Genomic DNA, 18,203 nt, shown 5'->3' with positions numbered 1-18,203 from the left:
AACAGCACATTGCTTTGGACCTGATTGCTGATTTGATAGCTCCACGCACAAAAGTAGTAAATGGGTTTTGATTGGCAAAACAATCAAATTGAGGCTTGGAACCAAAGAGTTTTGTTTGGGTGCAATTCCAGCAGAAATTTGCACGAGAATTCTAAAGTGGTTTTGTTTTTGTGCATTAGGCTTCATTAGGTGAATGTGTTTCTCAGCTTCTGTAAGGCCCTTATAAAAGTGCCTGGAATTAATATAAAATCTTACCAGCACTCCAGACATTGTTAAAGTAAAATACACCCGTTTATCTAAACTACACTGGAAAAAATGATAAGTTGACGTAACTTAAAAAAATTGAGGAAACCCGTTGCCTTAAATTTTTTAAGTACATGATAATTTAAAAAATAAGTTAATTGAATTGTCAAGTTCAACTTAACTTTTTTTTTTTTTTTTATGTACTTAATAATTTTAAGGCAACTGGTTTCCTCAATTTTTTTAAGTTAAGTCAACTTTTACTTTTTACAGTGTATTTATATATAAAACTAAATAAATAAATAATGGGGGAACCAATGGCTATAATGCTGAAATGCATCTAATACACTTTAATATCAGCGTTGGTTTATATTGTCAAGTATACTCATTGTTAAACTGGGCGCTAGGGGGCGCTAACAACTGGTTTTTCGGCTGATGGCCAAAAATAAGATGAAATTCTGATAGTAGATCAACGGGATTATATAACAGTATAGCAGACTACTTACATAAAATGCATAGAAATATCAGTTGTTATGCAATATTTCCCAATAATATGCCTTAGTAAGATGATATTTAAATGCTTTTTTTTAAACTCAAAAGCTCTTTTTTTTTATTGTGGGGAAAAACCTGTAATGCAATGCAATACAATAATGAATGAGAGATGTACAAATAGTTATTACTTCAAATCTTGTGCGTCATATTTGATACATTTTAACATGATTTTGTTTTTTCAACTACATCTAAGTTGCTTCAGTCCAGTAAGTGTTCATCTTGAAATATTACTAATACTGTCAAATTTACTCTTGCATTTACTTTATAAAAATCAGTAAAGATTTGACAACAAAAGCAATTACAACAATGATAAAAATAATACTAAAAGTATAAGCTATCAATCAGAAGGCCTGTAGAAGTTTTTTTTTCTTTTTTCTTTCAGCAAGTTTTGATAATATTGCTCATTTAAAGCCTTCATTTGTGTAACAAAGATGATCCAAATATTTGAGTTTTCTTGAAAAACCAATCACTGATCATGAAGAATGGATAAATAATGACTCGTTGGACTATTCTTACCATTTTATTTGTAACAAATAAAACTTTTCCAATACAATTGTATTCTCACACATCTGTCCTTACAACATAAAGTAGGAAAATTAAAAAAAGAAAACATCCTCTGAAATATTTACATTTACTACAAAATCAGAGGTAAAAGATTTCCCTTTTGTGTTTCACATTAATTGATGGGTGAAATTGTAAATCCACTTACAACGTTCGACAATATGAAAATGGTGATACAATGCATATTTGGTCAGATTACATGATATAGATTGTGCTAGTTTATTTTTCACATGAAACAATGTCATGATTCATCAAAATCTGATGGTGCCTTCGCATCTGTACAAATGGGGACTGTCATGCACTGGAAAATAGATGATTTTTTTATTTTTTATTTTTTCCTCAAAACACTGACAGATTAGCATAGAATTTCCCATCAAACAAACGCTAATTGATATTCTCTTGAAAATATAAGCATAGCTAGTTTCAACGAAAGTTGAAATTTGAAAAACCCTGAAACTTGGTTGTAAAGTGTAACAATATGGAGAAGGTAGATCATGGAAGATTTGCATGTTAGATTTCAAATACAAAACTGACTCAACTCTGGTTTAAAAAAAAAAAAAGTACACACAGACAAAGATGCTGCAAAGAAAGGAAAACATTTCCTTACACCGAACGTAAAATGAGCTGAAGTTCGCAGTGACCGGACTCTCTTGGAATTACTGAATGATGACTGTTACCACTGGACTAGAAGGAAAACCACTCATATTAAACCACCCTGTCATCTAAAGTTTTCAACAATAACAATATGCACATATTGTCTTAAGCTTTGGAACCAAAACTTGTGTTTCTCTTAACATGCACACGCTGTGAGCAACACTGAAATTCATCTCATTCAATACAAATAACATTCTGTGTTGAAGAAATAGTAAGGGTTAGTGCATAGAACAAGAGTGCAGTCATATCCAAAACCATAACCGTAACCATACGACTGTTACGGTCCATGATATTGATATAGACACAATTGGGCCATTTCTATGTGCGAGTTTGTTCCCAAAGTTGTAGATCTCATTTTTCATGCAATGTTTTATGAATCAAAATCTGGACATCAAACTTATAGTGAAAAGTCTTTTAAAATGTAATTTAGTTCAGCTAGCTCCCCCTTTCGAATGCGTCCTCACCAGCATGAAAAATGTTCTTACACACTAACGTCATTGATACTACCATAACGCTGATAAACAAGAATGCAGACATTAACATTTAGAAATGCACGTTTCCTGCAGCGGTATGGACTGAAAGTGAGAAAACTATTTCCTGTTCTATACTCCGTTATAATTTCAAATACAAATCATTTATAATATAATCGCTATTATATATGTAATGGAATATGCAGTTCTCTTGGCCCAGTATAGATACAATAAATGTGTGTCCTCTCAAAAATGGACACAAATTGGCTTTCAGTAATATAATTGTCTACTCATCTTGGCAGTAGTTCACTTGAATGAATAAACCACCCTGGTACTTAAAACTGGTCTTGGTGTGAAATATATTATACATTAAAATTCACTCTGGAGGATGTAACTGTATTTACTTCAGGTTTTATTAAGCATTATCATTTGTTTGTTTTTTACATAAAAGCAGGTTCATATCCATTTAACTTTAATAGCGAACCACTTTAAACATGTGACTATGATAAGGCACTACCAGTGTCAGATGATCCATTGTGTTACTGTCTTAAACGTGTCACCTCATGTTTAGAGTTCAACATTTGATCTTCCAATCCTGATTGAAAGCATGTAAATAGTTGTTTTGGTAAGTTTAGTGAAAAAAAAAATCCTTTTTAAATATTACTGCAATCAGTACTTTTCCTAACTTATGTGCACTGACAAGTACCTCACTCACATAGTATAAATATCACTCAATACATTGACAATTTTTATATATAATGTGCTAATATGCATAATAACATTTCGTTTTATACTTTATATCATATAGGATTAATGAGACAATATAATTACAGTGAGAATATCTCTAATACTTGAGTGGTTTCAAACTTGAAGGTGCGGTTCACGTTCAATATTGCACAGTTTTTGAGACAAATCTCCATTTTTAGCTTGTTATTTTTCCTTGTCTTAAATCTGTGATAGATATGTACGTATATATCTATGTGTGTGTGCTACAGATAAACAAACAGGATACTGGCATAAGCACCAATACTTAGGGTGTCGTTGAATTTCATTTTGTATTTTCACTTTAGTGAGTTGGTGGATCCACTATACAACTGGTGACAAAAACAGTGGAACAAACTCTAAACCCGGACTGCATCCTTCAATAAACTGCATTTATTTATTTATGGGGGGGGTCTGGTGTTGAAACAAATTATGATAAGTAAAAAAAATACCATCAAACTGCTTGATTGTTGTTTCCTCCCTCGTTTTTGGTCTGTTGAATCGGTCCAGACAGCACATTGTTGGATTCCTGCGATTTCATTGGATCTGCTGGCCGGTTGCCAGAGTTTTACTCCACCTCAAATATGACTTGACAACTTCCAGCTATATGATTGGAGCTACAACTTGTTGTGACAATTCTGTATCCCAGCTTCCCTCCCTGTCTGGCTATTAAATTGTGTGCTGTCGGGGGAGATCAAACAGACTCTTGAGCTGTGGGCAACAGAAAGAGGCTGTCAGATTGATCAGACGCAGGTCTCGGTGTGTAATGACGTGGCCCTTGGTCCAGGGGAAGGTTTTATGTTGCATAGTGATCAAAACTGCCCAGGTATTCCAGCGCTGCGCGATAGCAGAACTGGTACTGCTCCTGTGGAGGGCGCAAACACACACACACACACAAAATCATCATTTGAGCCGAATCTCAGACTGCTGATTAGTACACTATTGAAAACTGAATGTATTAGAAGACAATTATGAGAAATAGTCACAATTTTAAGTGACAACTGTGAGATGTTTTTGAAACATTTGAAAGAAATAAAGTCATAATTATAAGAAATAATGTTGTAATTATGAAATATAAAGTCACAGTTGTTTGAAATAGATGCAATTATGAGCTATAAAGTAATAACAATAAACAGAATTACCATAACTGGAAGAAATAATGTCAGTTATGAATATAAAGCCACAATTGTGAGAAAGTTGCAGTTGTGAGATATAAAGTAGCAATAACAAGTAATAACACACAATTATAAGAAATACAGTCAGAATTATGAGTAACAGTTGAAATTGTGTGTTATAAATTCACATGAAAAACATGAGATATAAAGTCAGAATTGTAGGGATCAGACGCAATTATGAGCAGCAAAGTGGGAGAAATAATGAGAAAGTCAACTGTAAGAAATAAAATAATAATGAGATATAATGTAATAAAAAAAACTGAGAAAGTCACAACAATTTGTAATGAAGCCACAGTTGTATGAAATAAATTGAGATATAAATGTCACAATAACGAGAAACACGAGCCAGAGTTACTTTTTAGAGACACTTTTTATGCTTTCATGGCGAATCAACCTACAAATGGCTTTGCATGTTTAGTTACGAAATGAAAAAGTATTTTAACATTCAACAAAATTATGTGAAGTCGTTTGAAAATTGTTAACTTGTACTAGTCTAAAGGAATTATGGAATTATGAGTAGTGCAATTAATCGCATACGATTGTCACGCGCATCTCGTCAGTAAAGCCGGTTCCGTACTTGGCATTAAATCGCCATCACATGCTCTCAGATGGAGCGGCATTTACTACACAGATCCACTGACAAGCTATGCAATATCGCGTTCAAAATCGCAGATGAATCGCGATGTGATTGATTGCACAGTCCTAGATGGAAAGACATGAATACTGCATTATGTGAGTTGCAGTGTGCAAGTTTACCTCCGTCTGCACCATGGCTGGTCTTTGAGTGCGCAACATTTTGACGGTCTGGAAGATGTCGACCACTCCTTCATAACGCATCCTCTCCAATACTATACTTAGAGTGATAAATACACCTGTCCTCCCAACGCCAGCACTGCACAGAAAATTTGACATCGGGTAATACATTAAATACAATAATGTGAATTCATTCATTTTATTTTACAGCTCTTTGTAAGACTTGACTCTGATTGGCAGTTTGAATCATGACATTTTGTCCAATGATGACGCTGAACTGTAAGCATGTATAGGTTTGAGTCAAAATTACTCTATTATATTTAATTTCCTTTTCATTTATTTGGTAGGTAACCATGCAATAAAAGAGTCAACCAGTCATTATTGCAAAATAAACCCTGACTTTATTTTGTGTCACTACACACATAACAGGAAAAAAAAAGGATAAAATCCATCCTAAATTCCTTAGCAATTATTCTCCTCACCTGCAATGTACTGTGATCGGCCCATCCTGACCAAACTGCTCTTTTGTTTTGTGCACTTGACCAATAAAATCAATGAAGCCTTCACCAGATTTTGGCACGCCCTGCTCTGGCCAGTCCGTGAACTGAAACTGCCGGACTGTTCTGGATTGACCGTCCTAGGAACAAGAGAGATGTCGTGAGAGACAGAGAGTGGCAGCATTTCAACCAGAGGTTATATAAACCATGGAATTGTATTAAATTTTCATGATAGTTCTAACTAATAAATAATTTCTAATTTGCCAGCTAATGAGTTTCAAGCATTATATAATGTAGTAGCATTACTTAATGTTCTGAATGAAAGCTTCATAAAGTGTAATCGAGAAAACCTAGCTTTTTTATGCTGAGGGTCTCTGGTCTGTAAAAATCCCTGTGCTAATACATAATAAAAACCAATCGTTTTGACTGAATCAATCAAAAGAATCGACTCAAAGTATTTAACAGAACTAATGCAAGTTATACATAAAAATTACTTTAAAAATAAAATTAAAAATTAAAAATATTTGAATAAATTTGTGGAATATTTGGATATTACATTACAGTAGGAAAATGTATACTCACAATATAAGTTTCCAGAATGAAAAAAAAAAAGACTGTATATTCCAAGTTTTCTATGAGCATGGAAAGCTTAAAGGTTTTAACGAGTGCTTGACATACCCTTGCATCTGTGACTTTAAACTCTCGGAGTATATACTGAGGCATGTTGTACTCCGCCATGGGATCCACCACAAAGTACTGATAGCGTGCTGACCTGTCAGATGGCCAGTACTGATGACATTTCTCCTGCATTAGAAAAAAGTTCACACATTCATCAGTGTTACTATCATTATTCAAAAGTTAAATGCAGCTGAAATTCAGTCTAAATATCAGAAGAAAAAGTGAAAATGTTGCCTTGCAAACTTAACTTGAAGTTAAAGTTGAAGCACTAAACATTGATCTCAGTTAAAAGTAAAACTAAATCATAAATAGAAATAAAAATAAATTAAACTCAAATAGTCTTAATTAAAAAGAACAAAAAAAAAGACAAAATCAGATAACAAAATGACTACAAATTAAACTAAAATCTGAAAATATAAACATAAAAGCTAATTAAGAATATTTATTAAAAAGTACATAAACACTAAAATAACACTGATTAGCAACCAATCACAATAAACCCCACTGACGTGTATGTGTGTATGTGAACTAACCCTTCCCATTTCTCTGAGTTTAGTAAGCATCACTACTATAGTAGAATTATGTTCCCAAAGCATTCGCCAGTAATCTTCAACTGTTTCAGCCAGCGGCCCCTGAGTCCCAATATACGCCCTCTGTTGCCTAGAGTGAAGAGAAGGAGATGAAAACTTCAATAACTGAGAATTTCACCAGCTTTCTTGCAAATGTTGATGTGTGCTTGTTTTGTAGATAATTTTTACTAATAAATATAAAAAAGAGAGATTGCAATGTACCTGTAGCCATCTATAAAACTGCCATTGACATAGTCTGAGCCCTCCACTCCTCTGATTGGCTGCAGACACACACGTGTGGTCTCATATGGCATGATATTGACCAATCGGTTTTTGAACTTATTGCACGGAAGGCTGGCACTGATGAATCGGGAGTTATGCGCTTTGGCATTAGCTAACCGCTGAAAAAGGGATACAGAAAAAAGAAATGAGTAAACAACATTTACATTTTATGAACAGGCACATTACAAAGCAACATACAACTGCCACCAACAGGAAACAATACAGTATTTTATATATTATTCATAAGACAAACGGAACTAATGAAAAAGCTGTAGCAGTGTTGTGGTCTGTTCCTTTAAAAAAAATAAAAAATTTTAAGTTGTTTTAAATTTTTTTGTTTTGTTTTAACTGTTAAAGTTTCAGTTAATTTGTTACTAAAAAGTAACAAATATATGTTATATTTGTGGGAAGCACTGACTTTAAATTCCTGCTCCATTCCGCTGATGTGCTCCGGCGGTTCCGTCTGTGACAGTCTCTGGATGTAGGCGTAAAGATTCCGTGCTGGAACCTCTGTGTTGCCGCAGGAAACAGCCTCCAGCAGTGCATCATAAATAAAGACGTACTGCTCCTCTGTCTGCACCATGTAGTTTCGCTGAGATCGCATCAGAGTCACGTGACCATAAATATCTATTGTCTTCTCCTGCTTCACACGCTCCAACATGGCATCAATCACAACGAAGCAGCCCGTTCGGCCCACACCAGCACTGAGAGAGAGAGAGAACATGCTTGTCACAAGCACTCCAATTAGCATATATTCCAGCATAATGGTTGTATAAAAATTACTGATGTGTGAAAATGATTTTGCAATTTTCTCTCACTGAATAGTTTCATAGAATAAATTCATTAGACAGATATAGACAAATATATATATATTTAAATTATATACATTTTTATTTAATTGAATTATTAATTATATTTTACAATCATTATTTGATTATTATTATTTTTTTTTTCCTCTCTCTTTCTTCTTTTCTCCATGCATTGTACCTCTACTGTTATAAATGCTGGGATTTTGTTTGTTTTGTTAATGAAAAAGATGAAATAGTAAAAACTTTATTTAATAGAAAGAACTCAAATTACCTGTACTGAAATTTATACTAAAATCAGCTAAAATTTGAAAAAGAGAACATTCTTCAAATTTTTAGTTATGTTGCAAGCAAGTGTTTGCGTGGAAGTTAAGCAATAGATGAGAACCACAGGAAAGATTTTTGGGGAGCATTTAATGTCTTTTATTTCTCATATATCGTTTTATGTAATTTATTTTCCCTGTGTCAGTTAATTTGTAAAAACCTTGCATGTATATACTGTAGCAATGTTGCTTTGTTGTGTCTAAGCAAAATAAAACCAACACAAAAACACTCAGACTCCACAAAAAGCATTGAGCGCATCGACAGAGACAAACAATTGAGCTGCAACTCAATTCTGTGTGATATAACACCAATTTTATATAATCAACGCAATTTAGGCCAATGATTCAATACTCTCTATAGAGTAAGAGCACAATTCATTGGTATAGAAAGAACCTTAACAAGTTTCTGAGAATCTTTCCTTGTCATGTCTGACTGGATATAAATATGTTCGCTCAATTCTGTACTGGTTACCTGCAGTGGACCACAATGGGTCCAGCGTCTGGGGGGTTGCAGGCTTTGACCCGTCTGAGGAAGGCCAGGAAGGGAGTGGGGTGTTCAGGTACCCCCTGATCTGGCCATGCTGTAAACTGGAACTGACGAACCTCCCTTTTCTCGCCACTTCCACTCTGCACATAGAAGACGTCAGAGAATGCTTCTCATCCGGCCAGCAATATTATTTTATTCAACATATTTCCCATCAAATGTGTATTCAGTGCGTACTCAATATTTAACACACAAAGCACAATAACAGGGACAAAAAAAAAAAAAAACACAACAACAAAAAAAAAAACAAATGCACAGAATGAATTCTTAATAAGAAACACATGACAAATAATTTAAACTGTTGACAACTACAGCAACAACACCATAAATAAAAGCAGCAAATATCAAAATACAGCATGATTTGCATGATTTTCTCAAGAAAACCAGACATTGCCAAGGAGATGAAGATGTCAGAGTGAACATTTCATCTGCAAAACTTTCTGCAAATATCTGCTCTTTAAGTTTAAGTTATTATATTTATGTTTATTTTCAATATATGTTGTAGTTATATACTGTATATGTTGTATTTCAATAATTTATACATTTATATATATAAGTAACTTTGCAAGTACATGTCAACTTATTCTACTAACCATAAACCTATTGTCATGGTTATGTGTTTGTCTTTGTGCCATGTGCTCCTTGCCCTAGTTTTCTCCCTCCATGCCCATATTTGGTTTTTCCTGTCCTCATTATAGTTCGTTATAGTTCATTTAGTTTCAGCTGTGTGTTATTAATTATCTAGTTTTCTCCCAGTTCTTAAGCCCTGTTTTTCCCTATGTCTTCCTTAGGTCCAGTGTTGGATTGAGTTTGTTCGTTTCCATTAAAGACTGTTTGATTTGTAAATCTCCTGCGTCTCCTCGCTCCCAGTGATCGTGACACTTATGCTTAACCTTCTAGTCTTAAGTATACTAATATTTTAATAAGAGTTAGTGAACATGTAATTCCAATGTTACTTATAGTTAATAGAATGTACTTTTAATAATCTGTCACACAGCAGAACAATTTTACTGAAATAAAAAAAAGAAAACTCAAAATATTGAGAAAAACGCCTTTAAAGTTGTCCAAATTAAGTTCTTAGCTATGCATATTACTAATCAAAAATAAAATTTTGATACATTTACGATAAGAAATTTACAAAATATCTTCATGGAACATGATCTTTACTTGATATACTAATGATTTTTGGCATAAAAGAAAAATGGATAATTTTGACCCATACAATGTATTGTTGGCTATTGTTACAAATATACCCCAGCGACTTAAGACTGGTTTTGTGGTCCAGGGTCACAAATGTTAAAAATGTTGTGTTTTATGTTATGACAATGTTCACACCAGTGAGGCCTATTTCATGAAATTGTCAAGGTTCTAAAAACCTACGGGTCGACCCTGCGATAGGTTACCTTTGGGAAAGTAAAAAAGTGTTTGTACAGGGTGTTTATGTGCTGATCACTGCTGCTTCATTACCTTAAAAAGAGCAAAAGTCCTGACGCAGTAGGTTGCGAGCTCCACCGTGTCCAGTAAATTGACTTGCATCAATCCGTACGTCTCTGTGCCTCTGCTGGGCCAGTACTGATCGCATTTATTCTGCACACAGTTCAGCAGACACTTAGTAAACCTCTCACTGTTGCATACGTCTCAATGTCAAAGGAGACATTAGAGGAGAGCTGAAGAACCAGCTGAGATCATCACTGACAGTCAGCTGCTCTTCAGCCTGGCTGCTTTCCATCAGCAACAGTACTCACATGGCTATGTATCAGTCTGCTCCCTAGTTCGCTAGTATTTACACTACCAAGGGAGTGGGTTGCCTCATTGTCTGTGCATTCCAGTGCACTGAACAGTTCACTCCCTAGAAATCAGCAGAATGCCTTTTAACCTATTTTTGCTATTTCCCACCAAAGAGAACTAGGGAATAGACTGAGACACACCCTTGGAGAGTACATTTCAGCATGCAGTGAGAGTGTGATAACCAGCCAAAAATTCAAGATACACTTTGGCGAAATGTGTCTCAGAAGTCAGTGAGGGAAAGAGGAAGCGAGAAGAAACAGATCAGAAGAAGAGAGAGTGGGTGTAAAAAAGGGATGAGGCAGAGTTAACAAGGAGGAAAGAGGTGAGACACGGAATATCAACCATTCAAGTGAAAAGTGACAGTGGTCTAATTAGCCAAGTGAGACGTCTTGCCTTTGAGAAGAAATACGAAGGCATCTGGAGAGTAATAGACAAACAGCATAAGACTTACTCTGCTCCGTAACACCACACAATAGACTCACTGAGAAATACGGAAAATATCAATGCTGTGTTTCATCAAAAAGTTAGTATGGTTAGTATGTGTGTGTTTTTATGAGTTTGATTAAGTGTTGTAAGATCTCAGTAGTTCTGTTTCAAAATCCAGTGAGTTGCCTACCTAAACAGTATTTTAAGCATCCTGATGCAAACACTGTTTGAAATTTTAATGTAACAAATTTTATTTCATCTAACATTTTTGGTGGGCTGCATAAATGCCCATAGCTTTTGAAAATCTGATTTAAAAAGATATATTGCAGACAAAAATAAGATTTTGACAAGGAATCAATTGTTCATGCTGTTCTTGCAAAACGTTTGTAGTTACACTTCAATAGTGCATATAATTATTGTATAGACAATATATATATATATATATATATATATATATATATATATATATATATATATATATATATATATATATATATATAGACGAACAATTAGAAGAGCACAAATCAAAAATTCTCAGAATGCCAACAATTTCTGACATGGTTTTGAATTTGTTTTATTATATCCTGTGTGTGATCAGGAACAGTGAAATCACTCAGTAATAGAGCCCTGCACGGGCCTCAAATTTAGGCCCTAGCGCGGCCCTGGCCCGAGACGCTGAGGCCCTAGCCCAGCCCGTATCTGACAGCTTATCAGGCGTGTCTAATGAGGAGATGGCGAGTCAGGGTCGGCAACTTCATCCTTGCAACATGGACTCAGAAAACACTAGTTTATTAGTAAATAATTCAAATATCTCATTACTATTTCCCCCTGAAACATTCATAGTAATTACTTTTGCTAGGGCTTTGCAGCAAGCTTTAGACTATTGCGTGAATTTGAACGCAGAACTGCATGAATGCATGCTGCTGCTGCTGGACACTAAACCCGTCTTGACAGTCGTGGTAGCACGGTTTTGTGTTGTTTCCACGAGCGCGGCAAATTTTTTTTCCATCACTAATTGATAGATGTCTAAAATATAAAAATAAGGAGAAGCCTAAAACAGACCCAAGGCCCGGCCCGCGTCTGAACTATGATGTGAAAATTGACTCGAAGCCTGGCCCTAGGGGCGTAAAAAAGTCGGGCCCCGTCAGGTCCGGGCTGAAAAATCTACACTCAACTATTGTACTTTACAGAAGACAGATCATGTGAGCTCCACTGACTTCACTCACACTGGTAGTTAGTGTTGTTTTTGGCGGCCTGTTTTAATTTTAGTTTTAGTCTAGTCTTTGTGTGAAGCTTTTAGTTTTTATTAGTTTTAGTCATGTTCATACTCTTTTTAGTCTAGTCAAGTTTCAGTCAACTAAAAGTCTGAGCATTTTAGTCTTATTTTAGTCAGAATTATCCATGACTATTTTTGTCTAGTTTTAGTCGCCGAAAACTGATGACATTTAGTCTAGTTTGTCAATGAAAATTGCATTTTAGTCTCTTTTTAGTAATGCAATTCTATTTAACCCAGTCAATATAGTAGAAGTACCTAGTAGTATAGACAAAACCAAAATTTTCTTTTAGCCAAACCCATTTCAAACAAGGTTATCTTATTATATTATTGTTACCTTACGGACTCAAGAATACATCCATTCCAGACACGGAAGACGCTCTGATTTGAATTTACAACATTTATTTTACCAACCAAACATGTTAGAAGCAGTGGCGGAGCCAGGATGTTTTCATAGGGGTGGCCAGGGAGGGGCCAGCAACCAGTCTGGGGTGGCACAGAAATCTTCCTTATTTCAATAGAAAAATGTGATTGACTATAAAGTATTGGACTGTTTTAGTGCCTAAAACACAACTGAATACAATTAATTTCTACTAAATTAGATTTAATTTAGATATTTGTGAATTAGATCAAGTAATGCTGAATGAATATGACAACTTGAGTCTATTCCCCACCTCCAGGTATTTTAATAAAGGGGATCACTATAGCTTTATTGCTCAGTCAGCTTGATTCTGGTTCTCAAAACCCCCAAAAGCTTGTTCTCCATCATTGCATACTCACTGATGAGACATGCAGATAGTGATAAGAATTGGTTAATAAAAAAGCACATAAACGCCAGAATGTAAAATTAGTTATTTTATGCATTTAAATTGTTTAATTTTCGTTTATAATTGCACAATATTTTAATACATGCATTTGAGAGACGTTCTTTAATTTGATGCTATACATACATGAATGCACTAATCGCCTTTTTGGTAATTCCATGACTTAACTGACGACAGAACTACATTGTATGCTCAGTTTCTTGCGCGCATTATTTATGATTAATCGATATAGAGTGTGCTGTGCACCCTATATTCGCGTAAAGTTTAAGAGCTGAAGTTTAAGAGTAAAACAGCTGTCAGGACAGGAAAGTTTATTTTACTGACATATAGCCTAACAACATCTCATCGGGCCACAGTTGACTGTTGTTCTACTGAAGCTCATTTGGCACATTTTCCTTTCCGCGCTCGTTTGAGTTGCGCCTGGCGCTGAGGCGAAGTTGAAGTGCGCGTCTGAAAAGTCTCCCGTTTGATGTGGTCATGAAGAGATACGGCGGTTCCGCGTATTAATAAATGCATTTCTTGTGAAGAAAAAAAGGGACAAAAACTACAGTTTTGAGTGGGGTTCTAACCTGGCTCTGCCCCTGGTTAGAAGTACACACACATAAATAGTTTTTTGTCGTCTTCTAAATAATGCCGCCTGTGAGTCTGCGCAGTGCGACCAGATGCAGCTCCTGAAGTGAGACACAGGAAACAGAAATACTGCAAAATAATATATAATAACGCGACTAAACGAGACGAAATAACATTTCGTTTTGTCTCGTTTTGGTCAACGACAATGAAGAGACATTTTAGCATAGTTTTTATTTTGTAAACCACATTTAGTCTCGTTTTTATTCGTCAACAATATTGCATTATACATTTAATTATAATCATCGTCACATGACCAGCATTTACGTTGCGTCTCGTCTCGTTTTCGTCACATGATAAAGGTACGTTGACGACGATATTTAGTCAGAATTTTCGTTGACGAAAGCAACACTACTGGTAATCGACTAGGGTAAACATACATGCTCTTTTTCCAGGACATGTCCTTGCCAGTATTTCAAAATTGCCAAAAATATTTGGGTTTTGACTTTTCTTTCCTATTGTTTTCATTCTTGGTGAAGGTAATAACTGACAATTAGTATGACCAAGAGTGTGCATGCATTGTACATAAGTGACCAATCTTGCCACTGCCTATGGTAGAAAGCAAGTATGCTTACTAGATTTTGGAACAGAGACTGTGAATGGTTCTGTCTGGAAATGTATGGCTGCACATGACTTGAGTGTAGTCTGTATTTGTATGATTTAGTGCTCTCACCCTGGATTTCTCCTCAAGTTTGGTGATCATGATGATATTTGCTGTGTGTTGTTCCCACACCATTCTCCAGAAGTCACAAAACGTGTCTGGCATGGGGCCCTGGGTGGCGATGTATGCACCTTGTCGGCGGTACCCGTCTATGAAGTTGGCATTGATGTAGTCACCGCCAGGGACACCTGCATAACAAGAGGGAATGACAAAAACTTCATCACTTTCAAACTGACAAGAGAAAAAAACTAAATGCTCTTCATAAATTTTAATGGGTGTAAATAAAAGATTGAATTCAGTTCCATTAGTAGTGTGTCAGATCTAATATTTCAAAATGACAAAGCAGCATCAGAGTTTAAATGTTCAAGTCCTGTCTATCTATACTGCCATATCACAATAAAGGCAAAAATGCCAAAAGACTTTATAAAAAAGTGAAGACATTTCATAAACCAAGCAGCTCTAAAATACACAATATAAGAGATATTAGCTGGGGGAAAAAATCTTAACTTCTGAAAATGTATCAGAGGTGATCTGAATGACCTTCAAATTAGTATATGTCAGTGTTATTTTAGTATTATTTCTATACTATTATAGCACTTATTAATATTTAGAATTTTAGCTTTTTGAAGTGTTTATTTATGCTTTTAGTTATATTATGTTATGTGCTTTTGCCATTTTTTTTTTTATATTTCTTTGTAATATTTATGTTTTTGTTTTAGTAATTTTACTACAAATTTATTTCAGTTAGTTGCCAAGGTAATTAAGTTGGCAGGATCCAATTAAGTTTTTTATGTTAATCTAATATACAATTTTATTTCACCTTTATTTCTTGTACCAAAACTAAATTTGATAGTTTTAGTTTACAATAATAACACTGGTACAGTTGTGTGTACATTTAGAGATAACAAACAGCAATGGTGCAAGATGCAATAAATGTGAATGGGTAATAACATTCTCTTTGTTGATTTCCCATGATAATACCCCTAAAATGATAAAATTAAAAATGTGTAATTTCTCATGAATACAGACACAGAAAAAGCAATACTAACATACTGAGCACATGCAATCTCACCATCATTGTTGGAAAGTGCTACTCTGGTGTGGTCGTAGGCGATGACGTTGGCATATCTGTTCTTTGGCTTGTTAATCTCAAGGTTAGACTGTTCCCATGAGAACTGCTGCCCTGGATCAATAGACTACAAGAGAGAAGCACACCATGAATTACACATCACACTGGACAAGCCCTCACATATTACAAACATCATATGGCCTATGCATTAAAATCTGTGCTCACACAACAAAAGTACATGAAAAAGAACTCAAAGCATGTTATAGTATGCTGAAAATGTGGTGCTAATATACATCATTCATTGGCCAATATGTTTTTAATGTACACCCGTGGGGTGTGAATGTAAATGTGTTTGAGTGTGAGATCTGACCTCATACTCTTGAGAGAACCTCAGGTTGTCATTGGCTTTCATCCTCTCTATGTGAGCTGGCAGTTCTGAGACGGACACAGGAGGGTGGCTGGTCATGCCTGTCAATCACATCACACAAACACATCAGTTCAGACCCTGAGAACATGGCACACTGCTGGACTGAGTGCTCTGAGCAGTGTGAGAGAATGTTAGTTTTAGCACTAGGGGTCATGAGTTCATGTGTTTTGAGGAGAAAACTGCTAAAAGAATATCAGCAGAAGTTAACCTTGTAAAGTCTGATATATGAAAAAATTTTTTTTGGAATGGAACAGTTTATTGAACCTTTAGATAATTAATGCGTCTTTGCAAATAAAGCTTTTATGGCTTATAGAGTATGAAATAAAAGAATTTGGAGCTCATACAGAGGAGGGGAAAACACATAAATTTTATTCAGAAGCCCAAAATATGCAATTTGGTCCAATTGCTGATATTTATATGGCCAAAAACTAGGATAAAATTCTACTTGTAATGTAAATCAATGAGATCTTTATAACAATATTGCAGACTACATATATAAAATGCATATACATACCAGTCGTCACTCTATATTTCACAATAATGTCTTATTAAGATGAAATTTAATTTAGTGCTGTCAAATTGATCCAAAAAAAAAAAAAAAAAAAATCGCACCCAAAATAAAAGTGTGTGTTTACATAATGTGTGTACTGTGTATATTTATATGGAGTGGATATATAAATACACACACATACATGTATATATTTAAGAAATATATGTAATATATCAATTTGTGTATAATATAAATCATATACAAATATATCGTAATATCTGAAATATATACATGTATATGTATGTATTTATATACGCATATAAATATACACAGTACACACATATATTATGTAAACACAAACTTTTATTTTGGATGTGATTAATCGCAATTAATTGACTTGACAGCACTAATTTAAATGACAACTGACAGCTCTATAGTTTTTGGGGTTATAGTTGTGGACATATAACAGAACATATATTTGTCAGTCACATCTTAACATCATATTTCTAAAATAAATGTTGCATTAATAAAGTTGCTTTAGTCCGGTAGGTGTTCATCTTGAAATATTACCATATTAAAGTTATTCTCACACTTAATAAAAACCAGCAAAGATATCACAGCTAAAAGAAACAGATACCATGACCTGAAGGGGGAAGTTTTTCAGTTTTGATTGTTTTAATCACGTTGATATTTTAGAGGCCTTATTATACAGTAGACTTCATAGGGTTAAATCTAATGAAACTTCATTTTAGGGTGTTTTCAAAAAGTGAAAAATGCTCAGAAAAAGGCATAATTTTATTTTCTTCTTCAAATATTTTATGGAGGGGGTAGTTTGTCTTGTAGTTGTTTGTACCCATATAGCAAAATCATTGATTCACAACAGGCAAATACAAAATTTGACTCTCCTTCAATCATTTTCTAAATGTTATAATACTGATGGTTTAGACCAATTTAAACAGAATGGCCACTTGTGAATGGTTGTACTTTTTGTTGGACATTTATATATAGTTAATGTTTTATGCATTTAATATCCATATAAAAATAACTGATCAATAATTAAAAGCTCACAAAATGTAAGATTGTCATGTTTACACTATATGATACACTAGGCATCTATAAACTAAAATAAAAAGTATCATATTATTGAAATAGAATTGTTTAAAATTTTTATTGTAGTCTGTAGGTTATTGAAAATACATTTTTACCTACATACACAAATGTTATATATAGTGAAGAAAACAGCCTCACAGAAAACTTTATTACAATTATTTCATGATATATAACTTACTTTTTATTGTGGGAGGGGACTGATCTCCACCCAGACAGAAATTCATATCCCTCTCTAAAATCTCTATAAATAAAATCTGAACTATACTGAATGTGCACAGGAGAGGGTATAGATTACAAGACAGTCAGAAGTATTAAGCAAGATGAAATAAACAATGAAACAGCTGAATCAGATCAAATTAAACTTAAAGCAGAAATCAATATTGCTGCATTTAGAATATCACTGAGAAGAGTTCATTTCGTGTCTGCAATAGTCGCCTGTTCAACAAATTCAAGATCAACATTGATTCACCACTGAATTACTGTTATATCTAATATATTATGTTTTATTTAAAAACATCTCTGGTATGTCCCCATTTAGAGAGCTAGCTGTAATTGTGTGTAGATCAGTTTCCACCATTATCGTGAGGACTAAATCTCCCCACAAGGAGGGTAAGGAAACATCTTAATAAACACTAAACAATA

General features: G+C 34.5%; 1 protein-coding gene across 3 annotated transcripts in view; it reads right to left on the bottom strand.

Annotated features, from left to right (window-relative positions):
• Window positions 1-459: 459 nt before the first annotated feature.
• The window catches only part of ptprdb (protein tyrosine phosphatase receptor type Db), a 69,702-nt gene continuing 51,958 nt past the window's right edge, over window positions 460-18,203 (bottom strand). For 2 of the 3 annotated variants that reach the window (XM_058773264.1, XM_058773273.1), the window contains 13 exons: window positions 15,905-16,002; window positions 15,538-15,661; window positions 14,478-14,653; window positions 11,048-11,071; window positions 10,334-10,453; window positions 8,795-8,949; window positions 7,612-7,897; window positions 7,134-7,312; window positions 6,876-7,002; window positions 6,343-6,468; window positions 5,650-5,804; window positions 5,171-5,306; window positions 460-4,104 (listed from right to left, as the gene is read on the bottom strand). In XM_058773264.1, coding sequence (XP_058629247.1) covers window positions 4,036-4,104; window positions 5,171-5,306; window positions 5,650-5,804; window positions 6,343-6,468; window positions 6,876-7,002; window positions 7,134-7,312; window positions 7,612-7,897; window positions 8,795-8,949; window positions 10,334-10,453; window positions 11,048-11,071; window positions 14,478-14,653; window positions 15,538-15,661; window positions 15,905-16,002 — 1,775 coding nt within the window. In that variant the 3' untranslated portion in view covers window positions 460-4,035. The remainder of the gene's footprint in view (window positions 4,105-5,170; window positions 5,307-5,649; window positions 5,805-6,342; window positions 6,469-6,875; window positions 7,003-7,133; window positions 7,313-7,611; window positions 7,898-8,794; window positions 8,950-10,333; window positions 10,454-11,047; window positions 11,072-14,477; window positions 14,654-15,537; window positions 15,662-15,904; window positions 16,003-18,203) is intronic. The other variant, XM_058773281.1, reaches the window with a different exon arrangement.

The sequence above is a fragment of the Onychostoma macrolepis genome, chromosome 01 (assembly GCF_012432095.1).
Source record: "Onychostoma macrolepis isolate SWU-2019 chromosome 01, ASM1243209v1, whole genome shotgun sequence".
Classification (NCBI taxonomy): Eukaryota; Metazoa; Chordata; class Actinopteri; order Cypriniformes; family Cyprinidae; genus Onychostoma; species Onychostoma macrolepis.
The sequence above is the reverse complement of the archived record's forward strand: the minus strand, read 5'-3'. Positions and strand labels throughout refer to the sequence as shown.